The sequence below is a fragment of the Falco peregrinus genome, chromosome 8 (genome assembly GCF_023634155.1).
Source record: "Falco peregrinus isolate bFalPer1 chromosome 8, bFalPer1.pri, whole genome shotgun sequence".
Taxonomy (NCBI): domain Eukaryota; kingdom Metazoa; phylum Chordata; class Aves; order Falconiformes; family Falconidae; genus Falco; species Falco peregrinus.
Genome location: NC_073728.1, coordinates 60,614,006 through 60,636,193, shown reverse-complemented (window position 1 = coordinate 60,636,193; position 22,188 = coordinate 60,614,006). Strand labels below are relative to the sequence as shown.

General features: G+C 46.3%; 1 protein-coding gene across 1 annotated transcript in view; it reads right to left on the bottom strand.

The window, feature by feature from the left end:
* Positions 1-22,188, bottom strand: part of COL23A1 (collagen type XXIII alpha 1 chain) — a 188,976-nt gene that overhangs the window by 27,525 nt on the left and 139,263 nt on the right. Inside the window, exon 4 of the mRNA XM_055811945.1 lies at positions 15,250-15,276. Coding sequence (XP_055667920.1) covers positions 15,250-15,276 — 27 coding nt within the window. The remainder of the gene's footprint in view (positions 1-15,249; positions 15,277-22,188) is intronic.

Here is a 22,188-nt window from a genome sequence, read left to right as displayed (position 1 = left end):
AGCTGCCCCTGCTCTCAGCCAGAGCTGGCACACAGGCACTCGGGGATGAAGAGAAGCACGCAACAGTTGAGGTAAATCCCAGAACTGCCTTTCCACCAATCCATGAACTGCTGCCCGAGAACCTAAAACCTTTCCTCATTTAAATCCAAAGAAAGCTCAGCCCTGCAAACCGTTCCAACAGTTGTGAGTCAGCAAAGCTCTCAGACACCTACTTCCACCCCCAGATTTCCAACACGTGCCCACGAGCTTCGCTGGGCAAGGATCTGCTCCAGAGGGAGCCATGGGCTGTGCTAAACGGCGGGCACTGCATGCCTGCAGCAAAGCCTGACCCAGCACTGCAGCGTGGCTGGCTGCTCCCGCGCCCTCAAACCCAACCTCTCGTCACTGCCTGCTGCAAACCCAAGGGCTACGCTTCCAAAATGGTACCTTGGGATCAGCACCCGCTCCCCTCCTACATCTGCCCTGCGGGGCGCACGTGCATCCTCCTGGGTCCTTCTGCAGCCGTGCTGGGCTGAAACGTCTCCTTGCATTACAGCCCTGCAAACTGGGAGGACCTACCAAAGCAAACGTAGCTTGGACTAGGGTATAACGCAACAAGAAAGCATCAAAGTTTTCTGTATTTCTTAGGGAACTGATTAGAGTGAACTTTTTAAAATTTAGCTTCAACCTGTGATGGTGAAATTGAGCAAAAGAGAGAAAGATGCGTAAGATAAGCCCAATGGCTGCATTAAAAATAGCACTCTTCCAGCTCACAGCTTTGGCCGTCGACAAGGAATAAATCAGTCTGCTGGAATACGAAACCCTGGGACACACACAGCTCTGTTAGGAAAAAGAGGTAAATCCAGGTGCTGAATCCTGGGTGGGGCATCAGTACCCGTGTTATAAGGACTGGGGGACCTGTACAAGAGACTTTCACCGGAAAATAAATGGTGATTTCTTCACACACACGAGATTTCTGAAGTGACTAAATGTAAGTTATACTGTTCACATGATGTATAGTTTCTTATAAGGACCTAGCAGTACACAGCTGCTACATAGCGGTAATGAAAAATATAAACAAATGCAGTCACATCTGTTAATGCAAAGGCTTGCAGATCACACCAAATGACTACTTCTTCCCCCAACACCCCCTCCATACTTTATCTCACCTCAATGCCTTACATTATAACACCTGGGAAATGCATCGGGTCCACGAAGTTTCTTTTCCTGAAACTATGATTGTTTGAGGTGACCCACCTGAAGGTCCCGCTGCAGCTCTCTGACCTCCAGAGGACAGGACATGGGACCTGTGCAGAGAACTTGCAGCAAATGCAACTTCTCAAAGGAGTAGGAGTCCCAGATTTTTTATCTTTTTTTTTTTTTTTTTTTTAAATTTACAATACCAATTCATCAGCTTTTAGCTATTCTTGTATCAGTCCATAAAGGGACATCCAGAAGGAGAAACAATAGCCTATTCAGGGGATGTTTGTTTGAGGGAAAGCATTTAATGCTTGAGAGAAACAATATCCATTGGGCTTTCAACAGGGCTCTCGGCCAGCTGTGCTGCTGGATGGACATGACTAACTCGGACTTTTAAATGTTTTGTTAGTCTGGGCTGGAGATTTAATTGACTCTGCTCTACCTGCCCAGCCAAACGTCTGCGCGAGCAAAGGCAGGTTTGTGAGAGCAGCCAGAGCATTGCATGTGTGAAGTAGGAGGGAGCATCTGAAATCTGGGCTGGCTTACTTGATGGCCTGCAACTGTCAGGAGCACCCATGTGTTGAGATCATTATTGTCTTTCATTTGAATTATGCTCCATGTCATTTTAATTAAAGATGAAGCAATCCTTAGTTCATTTGATAACTAAGGAACGGGAAAACAAGAAGTAACCCCTTATTCCCCCAGTCAAAAAAGTCACACTTACAGAAGTTTTCATTTTGGAAGAACAAAAATGATTTCCACTTAACCAGCACAGCATAGGAAAAAGGTGAGTTTTCCAGACACCCCATTACAGGGCCCAAGTAAGAGAAAGCATCGCAGTGACTTCACGCTGTGCTTTTTGGCCAGAAATAAATTTCACTCATTCCTTTGCCCTCTCTCAGTTACAAGCCTTCTGCTCCAAATCACACACACAGTGATCACACTTTACATAATTAAATACTCACTACAGTGAGAGGGGATGAACTTTCTGTCTAGGACAAAGCTGATGCTTTAAGACAAGGTAGAGAGAAAATTCAACCAACTTCCCTTGAAACATGATTCTGACCAAAACCACCGCTGCACTGGCCAAGTGCAACAAAAATCCATTGACCCTGGGTGCTTTGAGGAAGACGACACCGATGTGGTCCCAGACGACGCCGTTTGGTGGCTGTCAGAGCCCACCCCTAGCTGATAACCAACTCAGATCTCTTTCTGACCACGCACCAGCAAGGACCGCCTGCGTTTGGCACAGGGCCAACACAGCTCTGTGGGGCATCCTCCACGTTTGAAGAGAAAAGAGGAAACGTTGCTGTCAGTTTGATAAAGAAAATATATCCGCAACATCTGGCTGGAGGCCTCTGGCTGCCAGGGCAGGAGGAGCTGGGTTAGCGGGGAGAGCTGCTGACGCGGAGCAGGGGTGAGTGGTAATTGCAATTACTCACCTTGGGGTTTTTTGACCCCTCCCAAACAGTAATGTCGGCACATGGTGTTCCTGCCGGCACAGTGACCCAAACCACAGTGCATCCCCACTGCCATCGCCTGGGTGAGGACAGTATTTATATAATGATAAATACTTTATGGTATACATTATTTTATGATATATATCTATACAACGAGGCAGAGAATGCAGACACAGGTCGGGTACGACCTTGAGCAAACCTTGTTACTACATCATGCACTCTTGCTGCATGCCTTGGTTTGGCCATGCAACATTTCAACTTCAGAAGAAGGAGCGACACTGAGATAGGTATTAAAACAAATTATAGTATTTCTGTTTGTCTGTTTCACAGTAGCAGCTCAGAAGTCTTGAGATATAGCACCAAAATGTTAAAATGATGGCAAAATCTAGGTTAACTCAATGCTGAGATCAGCTGAAGGCTTGGGAACACAGTTTAAGTTTGCCAGAAAGGGAAGACGTGGAGCTTGCAAGCTCTGATTCACATGAAAAAACTCTTCCAATAAATAATAAGCGTTTCCCCCATGCATCCCTCAGCCCTGCTCAGAGCAAGCCCAGGTGCCAGCCTGGCTAACTGGCCCTCTGCCTTCCTCCTCTGGTGCCATTATTGCTGCTGGCAGGGATGTACTTGCTCTAGCAGCGTTACAGGAATTTTAAGGGGGTAAAATATCTAGTGAAAACGAAGCCAGAGATTATTAAAAGGACAATCTTTCTGAGTTGGGAAATCTTCTCTCATGGTTATTTTTAAGGTTTCCTGCTCTGCTAAAAATTAGCACAGGGGTCGGAAGGAACCCTGCAGTCAAATTTTAACAAATTCAAAGGGCTGCCTTCAATCTCTGTCTCTGTGGTTTCAAAAAATGGTAAAATCTTACATTTGAGGAGGAAAGTGTCAGAACAAAAGGGCAAAACAATATTTTAGTATCCCTGCAAAGGGCCCTGGGTCATTAGGCAGCATGGTCTGTAGCGCAGCCAGGGAGCAGGGACCAGCCATTCCTATAGGCTACACTGTAAATCTTCACAAGCAGGACAGTGTCTGCTGGTGATGCGGTTCCTCAGCACATTTTTGTATGAGAAGCAAGCTCTGGGCAAAAGCTGTGGCCAAGCACACCCTGCCAGACCCGTCACAAGGAAAGTGGAGAAAGGCAGCCAGGTTGCTGTGGCTCCTCTGAGCTTCCCAGCTGAAGGAAAAGGAGAGAAGAGGGACTGATAAATGAAACGGGAGTCCTCCAAACAGCAGCTGAGAACTGCTGGTGCTTACTGCAAATGAATCTAGTACAAGAGACATGCTCTGGGATGTCACCTCATCCTTGTCCCCAGTACTGCTACCACCTCCTCCCTCCCTAAAGTCCTCAGTGCAGAGGGACCAGAAGCCCTTATAAAAAAAAGCAAGTTTCCACTCCATCCAGTATCACCTCTGCTACCATAATCATTTGCCCTTCCAAATAACAGCATTTAAATATCTGTCAAGAGATAGACTCCATGTATGAAATCGGTCATACTAGAAATTATCCTGCACACACACCAACTGCAACGGCTGTGAGCCCGGACAAGTCCTTGGTGGGAGGTTCCACCTGCATCTGCCCTGACCTCTGGAGTCTCCGGTGTGAGACCCTGAAATCACGCCAGCCTGTAGCACAACACACTGTTGGAAATGTTTCTACGAGGAGCTGTCATATTTAAGTATAAGATCATTAAAATCACGATAGCTTTATGTTTAACTTTATATAGTATGGATGGTCTCACTGAAATGGCATGGGACTGCTGCACAGGGCAACAGCCCTGCACTTACAAGTAAATAAATAAAGATTTTTCAGCATGAACATGATTATTAACAATCCTTTGCTAATCATTTTCTCTGTTTAAGGAAAGTTCCTCTTTGCTTGAAAAAAAGCTATTTCAGTATTGTCCAACACAAATTCCCCTTTGGTCCATGACTGCATGCAAACCTGAAAACCATCTTTTCATTACCAGGTGATAATGATTTCTTCATTTTCTAAAAAATCAAATAGCTTCTACAGTTTTCCTATAAGCACAGAATATATTTTTTATTTAATGCTTGTTAAGATTTGTTTTAATTTGGAAAAATTTTTACACTTCTCATTGCCACGCATCAGTGTTCTTTCTTTAAAAATGAAAGCAAAGAACATTTGAAAAGAGGGAAGCTTAACTAGCTTGGCTACCCCAACAAAGGATACAATGTCTTCTAAGCCTATTTTCTGGGTAAATCAATAAAATGCCTTTTTTTGTGTGTCTTATTTTCAAAACCACTACAAAGAGCAGAGCTCCAAAGCAAGTCCTGATAAATACCCTGTTGCCAGATTTAACATGGAAACTATTCACATACGACATGTGCTGAGGTCCCAGTTTTGCGTGAATTAAGCTTGAAATACATCCAACCTTTGTGGTTTAGCTAATACCTTTCAGCAAACGCAAGCACCTCTAGCCGGGCAGGTCCCCATTCCCCCCCCACCCCCCCCCAGGCCATGGTGGCAGGTAGCCCAGGGGCTGCCTTAACTTCTCCAGGGCTGCTGCCACCCCCCAAATCAGCCTTGCTGGCACCTGCATCCTAGCAGACGCTGACAGCGTGCCACTGAGGCCACGGCTTTCTGCACTCAAGTATCAGCTGATTTATAGTCTTCTCCAAGAAGGCACTAAGATGTCATAGAAGTAAAAGATAAGCCAGACACAGATACTTGTTTAGCCACTAAGTTGTATTCCAGGATCAAAACCTACTTTAAATGTCAGACTTCACTGGCACATTTACCATGAGAACAGCAGGCAAATTACTATTACCAGTGGCAACTTCCACCTGGGACAGCTCTAGATATCAAGCACAGCAGGAGGCACTTGTGTAACAGAAGATGTCACACAGCATCTTCATTTGACTTCCCTTGATAGACCAGACCCTACACGTGGCATAGCAGAAGATGCAAGAGGACTCTGAAACCCAGGCACAGCTACTTCTGCCTATTCATGTGCATTACCCCATGTCTGGAGACAGCTAGGTGTACAAAATTTGGGGGGCAGGATTCACTGCCTATGAATTTTTGAGGGTTTAATGGAAACCATCTTCTGGTTTTGTTCTCTGCCCCCCTCCATTCCACTTGCTGCCATCACCCTGTATAGGCTCAGAGCCAGGTTCTCCTTGTTTGGCTAGAAACCCCTATTTCATATTATAGGGGAGGGCAATTAGGGGTTCCCCAAAATCCACCTCCCTGCAAAACACAGCCCTGCAAGTAACATCCAACCCCAGTCTTCAGGGGGATCCTGATGGGGCTGCTCCAGGCAGTGGGGTGAGCTGAGCGCTCCTCACCCGTGGCAGCTCTCACCCCTCTTTCTTCCAAATTTCCTTCCAAAAAGGCCACCTGAGTGCACCCCAGGGATTGCCCACAGCATCTGCTGGGGCTCAGCATCACCAAACCCTCAAAGACTCCTCTGAAACTTTTCTTTGGGGGAACTGTACCCCACAGCCTAAGCTGACAGCAACAAATCCCCCAACAGAGGTGTCAGGCAAATGATGCAGAGCAGCAGCCTGATAAGAGCCAAGTGTGTGTTAAACCAACCAAAGAAACACAGATCTGTGCTCTATTCAAAAAAACCCCAAAAAACCCCCAACCCCAAAAAATAAAAAAAAATCTGTCCTTAGACTGCTAGGCGGCCTCTGCCCATTCTTTGATGGAAGCGGAGCAGAAAGGAGCAGTAATTTGCTAAAAACTTCACCCATAATGCAAACCAGACTGCGGGGCTCTGCAAGGGAGCAGCCACCTCGGAGGCTGGGCTGGTCCATGCCGGGCATCTGGCGGCCATGCAGAGCCAGCCTCTGCAACGCCAGCCCAGCTCCCTTCCACAGGGCACAAACACTTCCAAGCACTTCTGAAATCCTTGGGAAACAAAAACAAAAAACCAGTACCCCCCCCTCCTAAACCCTACCCTCAGGATATTTTTGGGGCAGCGCCGGGCCCTGCCCACCGTTCAGCCCCTCCTTTGCATTGCCAGCATGGGCTCACCAAAGCGCTTTGGTTCCCAGCTGTCTTCGCAGTCATGCCAATCATATATATATTGGGGTTTCGCTGTGGATATACAGGACCTTTTCCCATGCAGTAGCTGCCTCTTCCTTAACCACAAGATGCACCTTCTTCCATCTGTTGGCAGAGCTCCCTCCTTATTTTGCTGGATGTTTTTTCCAAGACGCTCAAGAAAAAATGCCTGGAAACAAATCTAACACTGACTGGTTCAAACGGGTGGAAAGCAAATGCTGTGCTGGAGCTGCACGGGTCACTGCTCAGGTTTGTGAGCAAGGTTACTTGGATATGCCACAACAGAGCTGGTCTGTTCGCTCCTCCTGACATAAAACTGCCGCGATTCCTGGGCAGGCATGCCAGATCAGCTTATCTGGTGCTGAGCATCATTTCAGAAGCAAAAGTTCACTCATCTGTGTATCACATTGCACCAGTTTTCTTCCAAAACAACAAAGTGTTTTTATGGAAGAAAGAGTCCCCCAACTTCCCCGAAATTTCTGAGGCTGAAATGAGTTCCATGTGTTCTGCACAACTGCTTGTTTCAAGCTTTTGGTGCCCAATTGGCTTTTAGATTTTTTTTTTTATGTCCAACTATGAGAGAGGAGATGGCCTCTGTGGCAGGAATGCAATTTTGAAGTCTGTAAGCAATTGTTTTGGAAGAATATTGACATTTCAAGCAAACACTTTGGCCTTTTACTGCCTTTATATTTTTTCCCCACCAGTGCCATCCCTGTTTGACAGTTGCTGTTTGGATTACCTCTCTTACTTGGTGAATGAGCAAACTTCTTGGTTTTTCTCAGTTTTCCTCTGCCTACAAGCCAAGTCTTGATACCATGTGACTGTGCCCAAATGCACTGGAAACAGAGATGCAGATCGACCAGCTGCACTCACACTCGATGCAGGGAACCAGAGAAAAAGCAGAATGAGAAGCCAGAAACCAAATCCCCTGCTTCAACCAGGCATTGGGTGGGGAAGGACTTTTTCCACCATCCATCCTTGCAGCCATCCTCATTGCCAGGCCTCCCCCTACATGAGCCAGCTTGGGATAAGGAGGACAGCTGGGTCCAAGACATCACCTGAAAAGCCGCGTGTGTCCCGTATCAGAAATTTGCCTGTGCAATTTGGGCAGAAAAGTTCTCCTTGCTGTTGCTGTCAGCACCTTCACCAGACCCTCTCTTCTCCCTGGCCAGAAACACTGGAAGGCAGAAGATAAACAAATGCATCTGCAATTCCTCTACTGGGTGGGATATAAGACAAACTTTTTATTTTCCCTGTGGAAGAATTACCTCTAAATCAAAAGAAAAATAAACTGCTGCCACGAAGAGCTGGTCTTTACAAAATCATTGTTGTCTCCACATCAGAGAGCCAGTACACGGATGTAGCAGGAAAATACACTGGATCTGCTTTCCCTGCTTAAAGAAGTTTTCCCTCTAGGCAAATAATTACGTGAACTGGCCACAAAAGTGATATTAAAATGAAAAAGACTAGAACTACAAAGTTTGCCTTATAAAATAAATATTTGTTACTTCTGTCTTTTGGGCTCTTACTGGGAGAAGTATGTGTGCAAATGACTTCATACACAGGAGACACTCCTTGAAATCTGAATGTTCATGGGTAAAGATATTCATGAGAACACACACAGGTCCAAACCCTAAATTACAGTTATGACCTTGATGAACCTAGCTAAGAAAACAAAATAGCCAGCTTACCAACAGAAGCCTTCATTTTGGGGATGGATACCAATCACATGACACAGTATTTGACAATATCTAAGTCTAGCAATGACAGATGTTAAACGCGAAAATTTTTAATTCTGTGCATGCATAACCAACTAAAACATCCATGCAATGTACAGGCATTCTATGTCCGTACGTGAGCGATCACCCAGGGTCTGGAAAGCATCTGTCTACTGTGAAAAAGCAGGAAAAGTTTGAGATCCACACGCTTTTCCCTACAGCCCATAAGATCTGACCACATAGTATGGTCTCCTACATCTCACATGGGATTTCTGGCAGCCCTCCTGAAGAGTTAAACCACTGCCTGTTGCTCTGGTTTGGGCTCAGAGCAATCTTGAGCTACCCATGACTCCCTCTGCAACTCTCCCAGGCTACACCTTCAGTGTCCCCAAGCAGGACTTGGACATAATTGCATAGATAGAGACAACTCATCAAGTTATCAATTCCCAGTTACTTCTACAGTTCTCCTGTGAAAGTACTTTATTATTATTATCACAACTGGCTTTCTGGTGGTGTTGTTTCCAAAACACCTGGCTAACTACAGGTCTTGGAGCTTTCTTCTAAACTCTGAGGGACCACAACGGGATGGAGGAACTGCCACCAGGAACGGGCTTGGGCACATTCTGCATTTCCCACACATCAGCCTGTCTGCATTCATAATACATTTATGCATCACACACAAAAAGCTTGCACAGACTTTCCCTTGCTAAGTTATCTATGCTAACTGAAGTTCTTAGTTGCTGAGGGGAGAAACCCCCAGACTACATTGGTTATGGCCAAGGTCTAGAGCTGCGACCAAAGTCACTGTCACAGTGCTCTACCGCACTGGGGTCGTGCAAGTCAAGGAACCAGCCTCCCTTCTGCATGTGCTCCCCCAACTCCTCTCCCAGACATCAGCTCAGAAAACCACATTTGGCTTCGCTATGTCTTCAGAATGAATTAAAAACAGAGCTTATCATCCTTACAAATCGATTTCCAGCTATACGTGTTACAGCTGACTACAGTGGATAGCTCTGGATTTACAACACTGTAGCCAAAGGAAGATGTTAGCTCACTGTTCAGGGCTCCCAAAATAAAGTTTCTGAAGATGCTGAGCTGCTTAGCTCCAACAGCTCCTTTGCGTGAGGTGACCTGTAACATACCTAAGAGTGGCCTGTACAAGAGTATTACGATTTTGACTGAACAATTATTCCCCAACAGGTGCGCTAAACATTGAGCCTGTGTTGTATCTCTCCTTTACTGTAAGTCCATTAATTGATTATATTTGAGTTGTTACCTGTCCTTAGAAAAGGCTGCCATTACTCAATATTGAATTACTTTGAGTAACAAGCTGCATTGCTTCAAAGCAAGTAGAACCTGAAGCCTTTTCACTCCACCTTCCCAAAAGATTCCCACTATTGCAAGAGACGGGCAGAACAGTGCCTGGGCTCTTCCAGGCAACACACTAATGATTTACAAAATTCAGGAGGCAAACATCATACACCGGAGGCACAAAATTAATAACATTCTGCTCAACTAAAAATAGATGCTAATATTTTAAGAAAAATGTATAAAGTGGAAGACAACTCTGTTTCATATTGTACTTCTGTAAAGCTGTTGCCCTGCTCTGTTTTTTATTAATGAAGACATGCACATGAAGTAATTCCCCTCGTTAATCAACTTCATTCTTTTGGTTTCTTCCCACTTGAAGTGACAACCCTCCATTCGGGATGTCACGTAGCGGTGTAGCACAGACCAATTTTAGGGAGGGATGAGTAGCAGAAGCAGATGACACTCTCAAGAAACAGAGGGTTTGGCTTCAAAAGGCCTCTCCGGTAGACAGGAAGAGGGAACGTAGTGGGTTCTGGTGAACCACAGATACAGCGGCTCACTGGGGAAGAGGAGAAACACCATGTAGAAGGACAGCTGAGCAGTTTGAAGGCAAGTATAAAATCATCCCTGCATGGGGCTGGGGATGGGACAGGGCAAGGCTGCTAAAAGCACCACCATTGCTTCTCCCCTCCATACATAATTTGACTCCGCTGAACAGCTGCATAATGGGAAGATCTGCCTGCACGGAAAGGTCAGCTGCAAAGCCTACTCACAGTTTGGCTCTTCCATCTGCTCCTCATTTTCTCTTTCTTCCTCCTGCCCAGATGCAGCTGCCCGCCCTGCTAACGTAAGCAGCCGAAAGCCCTGCTGCATCAGCCCTCTGCACAGCCAATCCCTCTTCTCCTCTCCCAGCTTTACGAGGGCAAAAGCCCCCCGACACGCTGACGCACTGACAGCACATCGAGGGGAACCACTCCACAGCGTGGATGCTCCTTGCCTCAGAAAGCATGGCCCAGGGCAAGTCCCAGGGGATCCTGGTCCCAGCGCCTGGTTCTGCCCAACAAGAAACACTTTTCCATCATTGCAGCAGCCACCCAGCTGCTTTTCCTCTCCTCCAGTGCCCTCGCACAAACCCAAGCTCAAACTTCAGGGCTGTGCTTCAGTTTGGGGATGGGCTGGGTGGTCTTTTGGCAAAGGCTAAAAGCATCATACAGATTTTCTCTGTCCATCTAATCTGATCTAAAGGCTGTTGTCATCTCTTCAGAAATGTTGGTGATGGGAAGCACCAGAGCAAAACAATACAGTTAAACCAGCACTGGCTGGTGGCCCTCCTGCAGCAACGCCCTCCCTCAGCACATACTTGGACCCGTGCAAAGCCCAAAGTAAGGACAACCGGGGCTCCACCACCATGGCCATAGCCACTGGGCACGTCCCTGAGCAGGGGGATGCAGACATAGCATTACCACCAGGCAGGGCTAACCAAAGGTAGATCAAGTTGGTTAGGACCTTGTCTAGAAAACTGTCATTTTCTCTCCTGAACTGCTCATTTTGCATCATTTTTATAACTTTTTTTTTTCTTTAGAGACCACTACATCACCAATGAATCAACGTAGCCCCATAATCCATCTGCAATTACCAATTATTCTGGTATTTCTGTATAAAGGAATCCTTTATCCTGTAGTTTTCAGTCATTGATGCTGCCTGTTCATCCCAGGACACCAACCACTACAGACCTATGTGTTACTCCAGCCCACCACCACCAGCACAAGAAACCAGAGGAACATCACTGTGTCCTGCAAGAAGGACCATGTAGTTGTCAGATGAGAAAAGCAACCTGTTGGTTGCTCTCGACCTTTGGGGTAAAGTGCTTTGTTCCCCCTCAGATGTTTTAGGTATTTTTCTCTAAAAAGGACTTCCAAGATTAAGATCAGTCTTTTGGCATCAAAAAGAATAAAAACCTCCTGATTCCCTGGTGCCTTCATTTGCATTCTTGCAAGCTCAGAGGGTACAAGGCAGGCTCTCAGAGTAAGCAGATTTGCACCCCAAAAGCCAGGAGCTTATGATGATCACTGCCACTGTTACTACCTGCAAATTACACAGTCAAGGTAAGAAAAAAAAATATTGTAGGTATTTTGGACGCTAAATAGATCTGCCTTTCTCTGTCCTCAGCTCTCCAGAGAGCACACACACATAACCCACATTCAAGCCCCTGCAGAACCTGAATGATGTTCAATTTAACAGCTCTTAAATTGACTCTCCAGAGACCCTTCTGCCCCCAAGACCTGGTTCTCCTCACAGCTAAATCGAGAAGCACAGCGAGTCACGGCTTCCGCCTTGTTCACCAGTCACTGGGGTCCTATGGGACCTGCCTCAGCCCCACCCAGGCTGAATGCAGTTTCCACTGTGTGTAATGGGGTTACCTGCAGAGGATGATTTTTATGCTGCAATTTTATTATTTGTTAAATGCTGTTACAAGTCTAGCAAGGCAAGTTTTGTCCTTCCAACATCAGCTTTCCTCATCTGTTAGAAAACCCCCAAACTGAATTAGATTCTTGGTCTGGGGGTCAAAAACATTTTAAAAGCCTCCCTAGCACTGCAATTAAAAAAGAAAATCTCAGAAAGGGCAATCTTCAGGTAATCTCTGAAGCAGCCAATATGGCAAAGGCCCGTGTATGGCAGCTTGAGCTTGTGCCTCACGAGGGATATCTTTTTCCTTAATCTGCCCCGATATCAAAAGTTTACATTAAGCTATTCAACTGCACAGTCTTTGTCCTTCTGTCAAATTTGGCTGAAACGGGCCAAGTTCAAAAGTTACTGGCAAAAGAAGAGAGAATTCAGACTCAAGCAGCCCCTAACTCATACGAACCTTCACTGAAATTCAGGCTGAGGCATATGCTGCGATCCACGTTCAACAGGGTGTCAAAACCAAGTAAAAAAAAACAAAAAAAAACCCAGAAAAGCAACAAACCCCAACATTCTTCATAGTAACATTAGCAGGATACACTGTAAGCCTAAAAATATAAACTAAAGACTCCCTGTGGTTTACAAAATAACAATGAACCCAGAATTTCATAAAGAAGAAACTGTTTCTAGTACAAAGTTTTATTGTAGAGCACAAACCACTCTTTAAGCATCAACCTATTGAAACCATCTTATTCTCTTCGGGCCCCATCTCTGGGTGATTTCATCCCTTTAGGGCTTCCATCCCTCGCAGGGTGTTAAACGCCAGCAGCTCACAAATAGCCACCACACACCGCCAGCAAGGGACACGTGGTACTGCACCTATTTGGGACACCGAACACCATTTAATATCCACTCGCTACCTCTGCATTCGCACCACAGTCGCCTCCTGAAACAGCTCAGAGTCTGTATGATCACCCTGGAGGGAGCTAAATAATTTAATCGATTTCACTATGCAACGGGATGGAATAAAGCCTGTCCACGTGCTGCTGCTAAGGCGCTCAAGCCTGCTTTTAGTTTCTTCCTTCTTCAGGTACACGCATTGTTTTAGAAATGCAGCTATCGTCACCTCCTCGTTAGATAAAGCTAATGAGCGTAGCCACGGCCACATGGATGCAGCAACTGTGTTTGCTGGGTTTGGCTCAGCCAGTTTTGGAAGTCAGGATAAGGCCAGCCGGACGGCGGCTCCTGGGAAAAGGTGAGCGAAGGGAAAAAACTTTTAGTGACATGAACGCCGTCCCCCCAGTGCAGCCGGGGTGGCAGGGCCACAGCTGCCGCAGCACCACCGAGATCCCTCCGCAGGGGCGGGGCCGGCGCTGAGGTGACGCTCCGCCCCCGGCGGCACCACTTCCTCCCCGCGCTTCTGCCTGGCAGAGCCCCGGGCGCGCCGTGCCAGAGCAGCGGCTGCTGCGGGGCTGGCGGTCCGAGGCCGCCGCAGAATTGCCCTTCCGCGGCCCCTCAAGGCAGTCTCCCAGCTGCGCTTCCAATAAATTAAACTTTGCGTTCCCCACAAGCCACTCGCTCCTTTGCACAGCCTCCTGGCTCCAGCACCCTTGCCGGGGCACCCCGCGGCACCGCTGCCCTTTCTAGGCCAGGCGGCAGGGCAGGGGGCCGAGGCCGGAGCCAGGCGGCAGGGCAGGGGGCCGGGGCCGAGGCCGGAGCCAGGCGGCAGGGCAGGGGGCCGGGCCGCTCCCGCTGCGGGCTGGTACCGCCTGAGGGAGACAAAAGCCCGCGCTGCGCGCGCCGCGGTCGCCTCTCCTCTGGAAACCAGCGGCCCTGTTTGCCTGCGGGCTTCCCCGCTGCTCCCTCATACCAAACTATTTAAAATCAGCTGGTGGAGCCCCAAGTGCTTTCGTCTTAAGGATGTAACGGCAGCACTGGCTTGTTGTGAAAAATCCACCCCATTTGCCACCCTTTCTCCCCTTCTGGGGCCGGTGCCGCTGAGGAAACATTTCTGTCCTCCCCGGGGGGCTCGCAGGGGTCTGGGGAGGAAGAAAACTCAGGCAGCTCAGTCACAGCCACAAAACACGAGGGGGTTCGGTGGTGCGTGGGCATTCAGGGGGCACAGCCCCAGGGCACGAGGTGGCACAGGCAGGGAGCGAGGTTTCCTAACACACTCCTTTGGGGAAAAAAGAAAAAGAGGGTATCAACCACAGGAAGGAGAAAGTGAACTACTCTTCATTACCTTATAAATGGAACAGGAGGGCAAAGAGTCAAGCAGCCCCTTCCACAGCATCAGGCCGTGCAGGACCCACTGCACCCGTTCAAAAAGCAGGAGCAGAGCTGGAAGTGTGCTGTGAACACGGAGGATCCACACAGTGATTTTTACCAACCTATTAATTATAGTGAGTGCACACGCAGGAGTTGCTCCCTGATGAGCCATCGAGCCCCTCAGAGCCAGAGCGCCATGGTCATCCAAGGGCATTAATGGGGACAAGGGGATCTGGCCAGAACCAGGTCTCCCTCCTGCAGAAAGCAGCTCGGAGCCTTTAACAGCCACAGGTTGCCAGCCTTATTTCTCCTCCAGAAGATACGTCCTCTTAACACAGAGACATTTCAGTGGTGCTCATGGCCATAGGAAGGGCATGGAGTCCCAGGTTACCCTTCCTCCTCCTCTAAGCCTCTGCAAAAATTTCTTCTTGCCAACAGGCACAGCAGGACCCTCTGCTCCCAGGCAAAGGGAGCAAGGGCAGAATGTTTGGAGATGGGCAAATAAGGACTTATCTCAACACCTGAAGCTTTTTCACCAGTGTCCCCAAATCTGGCCACCTGTAGCTGTGAGTGGGACAAAGCCCAAAGCCTTCACTAACTTTGCAGCCCAGTGAACTCTTAGGCAAGAGTATGAATAATGCCATGAAAAAGCTCAAGTATTTCACCCCTACAAACATTAATGGACAATATTGCACAGGCTGCAGAGTTCTAGGGCTAAATCCCTCAAAAGGACTATCACTGATGAAGAAGGAGGGAAGAAAGGGTTGGGGAGAAGAGGCCAAGACAGGCAGAGAAAATAAAGTGTCATGGGAAAGACCGAGACAACCACGGAGTGCAGATTAGAAGAGAATAAAAATAAAAGGAATAGCAGAGTTACCGGGTAACCATCACGTCCTGACTGCCCCTGTGGTGGGGGAACAAGTGAGATAACAAGTCAGTCAATGCACCCATAGCAGCATGACAACACATAGAAGCAGGCAGGAGACTGGGCCATCGGCTCCCCAGCCAGTCCCTGGACTAAACTCTCTCTAGAGAAACCTCTTGGGACAATTTTCTTATTAGAAAGGTCACCACCTATGGCATATTTTCCCCAGATTTTGATCTTGTGCTTCCCTTGAGCTACTTACCAAGGCTTTTGCCAACTCATGCCCATCCCTGCTGTCTGTGCTCAGTCTCAGCCGCCCCTGAAGCCAGGGATGTGCATGGCATACATTAGATCCTGGCCGTAACCCTACCCTGGGACACAGGAACCAAGAGGTACGGCAACACCTGGGTGCTGGGGAGAGGCCAGGGATGCTGTGGTACCGCTGAGCCAGCAGCCGGGACAGCCCGTCTGCCCAGGAGCAATCACTGGGCTTCTATTCCAGCACAGGATTCAATGAAGGTTTCCCGCTCTTAGATCCGCTGATCTCCTTGCAGGATACAGCTCTCCCAGCTCACCCCTAAGCTTTGCTTTAGTTAGCAACGAAGCAGAAAGAAAAGCTGATGCTACGGGAAAGACCTTACTTAAGTTGCTAGTAACACCTGCAACATCAGTGGAATAAAACACAACCCATTCAGGATATTTCACCTTTTCTGCTCTCCTCGGGGGGTTTCCAAAGGTGTTTACAGCTCGAGCTGCCGTTAAACATGCTGTGAGCTACAGCAGAGGACCCTGCTGCAAGCCAGACGTAAGGCAGATTCCCGGGAAGGAGCTGTTAAGTATTAGCTGGTACACAAGTAGGCAGTAAAGCGTGTATCTGGTACAGCAATGTCATCTGCTACCATAAACACAGGTTATGTCAGCATGCTGCGGATATGCAGTCAGACTCATACATTTCTTATGGCATGAAACGGCCCTGGCAGCCCCCTTCATACCACATACAGGGGTTCTCCCTTTTGCTAAGTGCCCCTGCAGCTTTTAAGGCCTCCTGCAGCACTACCGATCCATCCAGAAGCAACAGTGAATTCAACAACCACCTATTTAACAAATTACAGTCTTGGGATAAAGTGTACAGTGAGATTTTTATGGAGGCTTATGGCACTAGAGCACACACAGATAAATAGGAAACACTTGTAACTCCCAACCCTCACTCACTGGTGAGCTCCCCAGCCAGCATGCTAATACATAAAGTGTTTGTTAATATCTGGGACTGTAAATGTTTAATTACAGTCTGTGGTAAGTCTATCCTTCAATTGTAGAAATTTCCTACCCAGCATGTGATTTTAATACCCTCCAAAACAGAGGTTTTATAGCACATCTGAGCAGAATACCCCTTACTCACAGACAGGACGATCAATCATCCAACAGCCACAAATCCTGTACCACAAATTCTAATAATTTCATACACACAACTAGCTTATGACAGCCAAAAAATAAAATACCAGAACAACTGCTACTAGGGAACAACAGAATTGAGGATACAGTTTCAGCAGAGTGCGATGCTGTACATGTAAAATGTAATCGATTCCTTATGGCCAAAATCAAGAAACAGAAGAAACTAATAGACTTAAATACAGTACTGTTGAAATAAAATAATATTGTGGTTCTGTGGGTTCTAGGACATTTATTATATATTATGTTTAAGGAAGTCTCCGGCAAATGCTGCTTACTCTACAAATGCAGGATTTTTTTTTTTTTTAAATGAACTAACCCAGGAGTTGTCATTTGAAGAAGGGCAAGGGGAGAATTAAAAAAGAAGAAAAAAAAAAAAAAGAGTCTTGTTTGTGTTAAATCTCCCCTGTGCTCCGTTTGCAATTCAATATGCCGTGGGAACCAGGAAATGAAACCAACTAGAGACAAAGAAAAATTAATAGTGTACCATATGTTGCCTACGTCGAATCGCATACAATAAAAGTGAACAGACAGCACACGTGAGGAAGCGTAACCCAGCCAGCTGTGTGTGGGCTGATAACAGCCTCTGAGCAGGAGCAGAACTGAAACAGTTAAATAAATTCCATTTTAAGTAAGCCAAAGTACTTTAATCAAGAGGAAAACGTCCCTTAAAAGATGTATAAATGGAGTTTTAAATAGGCAGTATCCTCTTCATTTCTAACCTGCCACTGAGTGAGAATTTTTTTTTTTTTATAATTAAGCTAAACTACACTAATTGCAAAGAGGGGAAAAACCCCCCTGCAATCACCAGGCAGAAGCCCTGTGGGGACCAGCCCTAGCACACAAAAGGGCTCCCCAGCTACACATGCCTGTGCTCAGCCTCAGTGGATGCTCTCCATGAGCCCAGGATCTTGCCCGATGATGTCACCACGATGCGGGTTGTGGTGGAACAGGTGACCTAGGCAGTGGCACTGAGCTCTGGGCCAAACAGGCAGGAATTCACCCCCCAACGGTGCTCCTGCAGTCAATGCCCAAGTCACTAATATTTCCAAAACCCACGGAGTCACTTCTGTTGTGTGGGTTGGAGAGGCTGCGTTGTAGTTTTTAATTACAGAATATTTATAGAAAAGTGAATTTATTGACAATCTATGTTTCTGAACACAGACTATGAAAAAAATAAATCATTTGTTTGCATTTCTCAAGCCAGTCCTGGATTTATTGCTAATACTGGGTACAACTTATAGAGCAAATTCATTCAGATCTCCTGGAAGGATGGTCAAGCCAAAGCTGTTAAGTCTTAAATTTTCCCTATTAACTCTTTCAAAACTTGGCCAAATAATAATTTTGCTCAACCCCCCCTTAAGTCTTCACATTAAAAAACGGACTTGAAATAGAAGCAAAAATTCAACGGGCTGAAAGCCATTAACTGAACCCACATGCAGCACTGCCAACCCCAGGAGAACCAAAGCCATGGTGCTGTGACAGCCCCCATGCTTCACGTGCATTTGCTTGTCACCTTTTGGCTTTTGAACTGATTTACAGAACTGGAAATTAATTAGTCCAGGAATATTTAGCAAATTCATTTTTCCTGAAACAATTGCTTTTCAGCCCATTGAGGCTCTATAGGAAGAGGACTACGTGAAGAAACGTCTCTGTTAGCGCAACAATGGAGAAGGAAATGGCTGCAAACAGCCTGCACCTCTCCTCCTCCTCCTCTGGGGGAAGAAAGGTAGAAAACCAGAAGCACCTAATATCTGTAATTTCTTTTTTAACAATCCCTTAGCAACTTGGAGGGCACAAATGAAACTTATTCTCACTCCAAACCCAGCAGGAGAACATCAGATTTGGACGTGGTGGTGGCACAGCCAAAGGCACGTCTGAACATTTGGAAGGAGGAGTTGACACATTTTCAACTATTACCCCTTCAAACAACAAATTCCCCATAAATTTTCTGGTTGCATTGGTAGGAATGCTCATTATTTTCCCCAAGACTTCAAAGAGAGAAGCAAGCAGGCTATGGCTTTCCCTCTAGCCCCCCTTGTGAGGCTACCAAATCTGTATTAAATGATGGAAACACAACAGATAAGAAAAGCAAGACAGAGCTTTAGAACCAATAAACCCACTAACACATTAAAATATTAGTACAGCACTCTTACTGCTAAATGGAAGTGTACTAAAGAACTCTTTAAAGGGAGTATTTTTACTAAATATCGTCTGGGTTTAACATTACTGGAAGTCCCTCTGGGCAGCAAGTTAAACATTTTAAAGTTTTTTTTCCCCCCTCTATTTGTCTACAGTCATGAAAAAACCAAAAAACACAGCAGCATCTGGTACTCATTTTGCTTCCAGACACACCTCTACTAAAAAATGCTGCACTCTTGCAACAACACCGAAAGGCAGGGGAAGGGGGGGAAGAGGAGGAAGGGGGGGGAAGGGGGGGGGGAAGGGGAAGCCTTAACTTTGTTGATCCAACAGTAAAATCCACGATACTTACAGCAGGTCCTGGAAAACAAAAGAAAAACAAAGAAAAAAGTCACTTAATTACAAAGAAGTGTAATCTGACAAAATAGCACATAGCAGGAACCAAAACTAGAGCAATTCAGTACTTTTCAGTTCAATTCCAATGTGATGGCTTTTCAGATACACTTAACACCATCCACATCTCCTGTTACGGGGCCATCTCAGCCATGCTGCTGGCAGAGCAGTACTTACAGGCAGTGTAAAACCAGTCTTTTCCCATGTTTTCCCCAGTGTGACCCGGTTCCCTCTCCCCCCAACAAGACCTCAGGCATGTCACAAGCTATTGCCTGCCTTCAGGGCCTGGGGCATCACATGCAACTGCAGGGGAGCACCAGCAAAAAGCAGGCAGCACAGCTGGAATTTTATGAGCAAAAATGTGTTTTCACCATTGTTTTTCTTCAGATTATGCAGGAGGAGCTGGAAGTACGCTTGCAAAAGCCAAAGGAACAGCGCAGTGCCAGGGGCTACATTGCTACAGCTGCCACAGAGATGCCAAATGTTGCTGTCATTTGGTCCTCCATCCCTTCTGGACCTCAAAACATGTCACACAACCCTGCAGTCCTGTGTCACCTCCACGTGGCCCCTGCTCGAGGGCTTTGTTGTGCTCAGAGGCAGCTGGCAGGCTGATGCCGGTACCTGAGATCTAGGGGGAAAATCCCTCATATCTACAATAAGATTTGGGTACCAGTGCCACAGTCTGAAGCTGTGATAATAGCAGCAGAAAAAAAAATAAAAATCTAATACTCCCCTGCACGGCAGGGGTCTTTGTTGCCTGCCACACTGATTTCTGCAGCTTTCCTGCTGCTCACCCAGGCTGGTGCTACACAGAGGTGAACACTGAGCTCCTGGTCTAACGCAATCCACATTTCACTCCTGTTCACAAGGCAGCCTATAGCTCTGTTTGGGGCTTCTTCATACTCCATTTCCTGCTTAATCAAACCCAGAAACTAATCACAATCAAAAAAAAAAAATGTGGGAAAAATTACACTGGGGGGTTAGGGGGTGAAAAATCAGCTTGGTTCATCTTACATTAGTCAAAATACACAAGAAGGATATTTCATGCTAATGGCATTCCAAGGTTTTTAAAATTTGTTTAAGAATCAAAACATTGAAAAGTTGAATAACCAAATCCAAGAAAAGCCTAAGCAGAAGGGCTGAAGGCAGGTAACAGCAGGCAGCACCATCTGCCAAGAATTAGCCTGTTGCCCTGCGTTCGTCAGCTTAACAGAGTCAGCTCCACACACAACTGTGGCCAAGCACCTGGCCAGCACGGAGAGGAAGAGACAGTCTCCAAATCTCCCCCCATGCCCAGAAGCCTATTTTCCTTACCGCTAGAACTCACACAGGCTCTTAGCTGACTTTCCTTGGTTTAATTTCTCATGAATACAGAAGTCAATGCCTCTGCCAATTTATTAACTGAAAATCATGAACCTGATTTATTAACTCACTTATGCCAAACTAACCCACAAAAGCCCTTTTGTAGAAGAGTCAAAACTAAATCCCGAACAAGAAGTGGTCAGGAAGTTATTTTAATATGGGATTTCAAACATGTACCAATTATAATCTCCGTGGAATTTGTTGCCTTTTTCCTTTCCTCAGCTACTGTTTTCTCCCAATACGTGCACGCAAGCACTTCTTTAAAATGCTTTCCTCTCAAATACAGGAATCAAAGTTGGACGGTGGGCTCTCTATCTGCAACATGGGATGGTCTTCATCTGCATCAGTGGAGTTATGCTAATCTGTAGCTGTGCTGTTAGCCAAATGGGGCTAGATAAACCTTTATTAAGGCATAAAGTTAAACTTACTGAACCGATCTTTTCACCTCTCGAGACATAACTTTCCGGCTTGCAGAACGTGTTTTTCAAAAGCCTAACCACAAGACACTTGTTTCCTATGGAAGAAAGTCAAATATTTTGCAAGCCAACAATAAAGTTAATCACGTACCCAGGGGCTGCCTCCCACCCGGTCATCTCCTTGATGCGGGCACATTGCACAAGAGAGACACTTTCCAGAGAAATTTGCCAGAATCGACTGCTAATAATTTTGACTAGTGAGAATCAGTTTGATAGCTCCAAAGAAAGAATGAAACCACATAGAAATTCTTACTAGAATGAATAAAAGTTGGAGACAGCCTTTGCGTATTTAAAACTAACAAAATAACATGGGGACTTATTTCAGAAGGAAGAAAAGAAAGACAACCTGCAAACGCACAGGTTTTGGTCTACTATTACTGACCAAGGGAAACGTGCCAAGCTTTTGCATGATCTGCAGCATGTTACTGCTGTACTGCTGGGGGTGAACACCTAGTACCTGAGCCTGCAGGGGCCTGGAAATATTTGGAAACACCAAGAGATTCCATAAGAACATGAGGAGTTGCGCTAGCAGGGGGTGAAAACAGAAACTAATTAAAAATAAGTGACCCAGATTTCCTGATTGACTAACATCAATGTTGTTTTGCGTATCCAAAGACCCAGCAGGTCACAGTGGCATCAGCCCCAGAAGTACGCAAACATATGGGAAATGACAGGTCACAGTCATTTATATCCAAGTATTTTTCCAGCTTGGGAATTTTGGGTTAAGCTAGCTTTTTGGTTTAATCTGCAAATCACTTATCATGCAAGCTTCCCTGCCATGACAGAACAGAACACCAGGCAGGAGAAAAACAACCAGCCAGACATTTCCAACAGCTCAGAAAGAGTCAGAGGGGACTTTGCTGCTGCCATTAATGGGTAAAGGATCCATCCCCAAGGTAGCACACATACACCTGTGGCCATCTGAAGCCATTAAAAAAAAAATAAACCCCACATACATACACATAAGTACCTATATAAACACATGTGTGTGTATTTATACACACAGTACATGTATACATACACACAGAGTTATTAATCCAGGATGCTCTAAGGGGAGTAACTAAGTCATGGGAAGGAGGACAATTGCTACAGTCATAAGAAGTCTCAGAGATCAGCTCTGCATCAATCT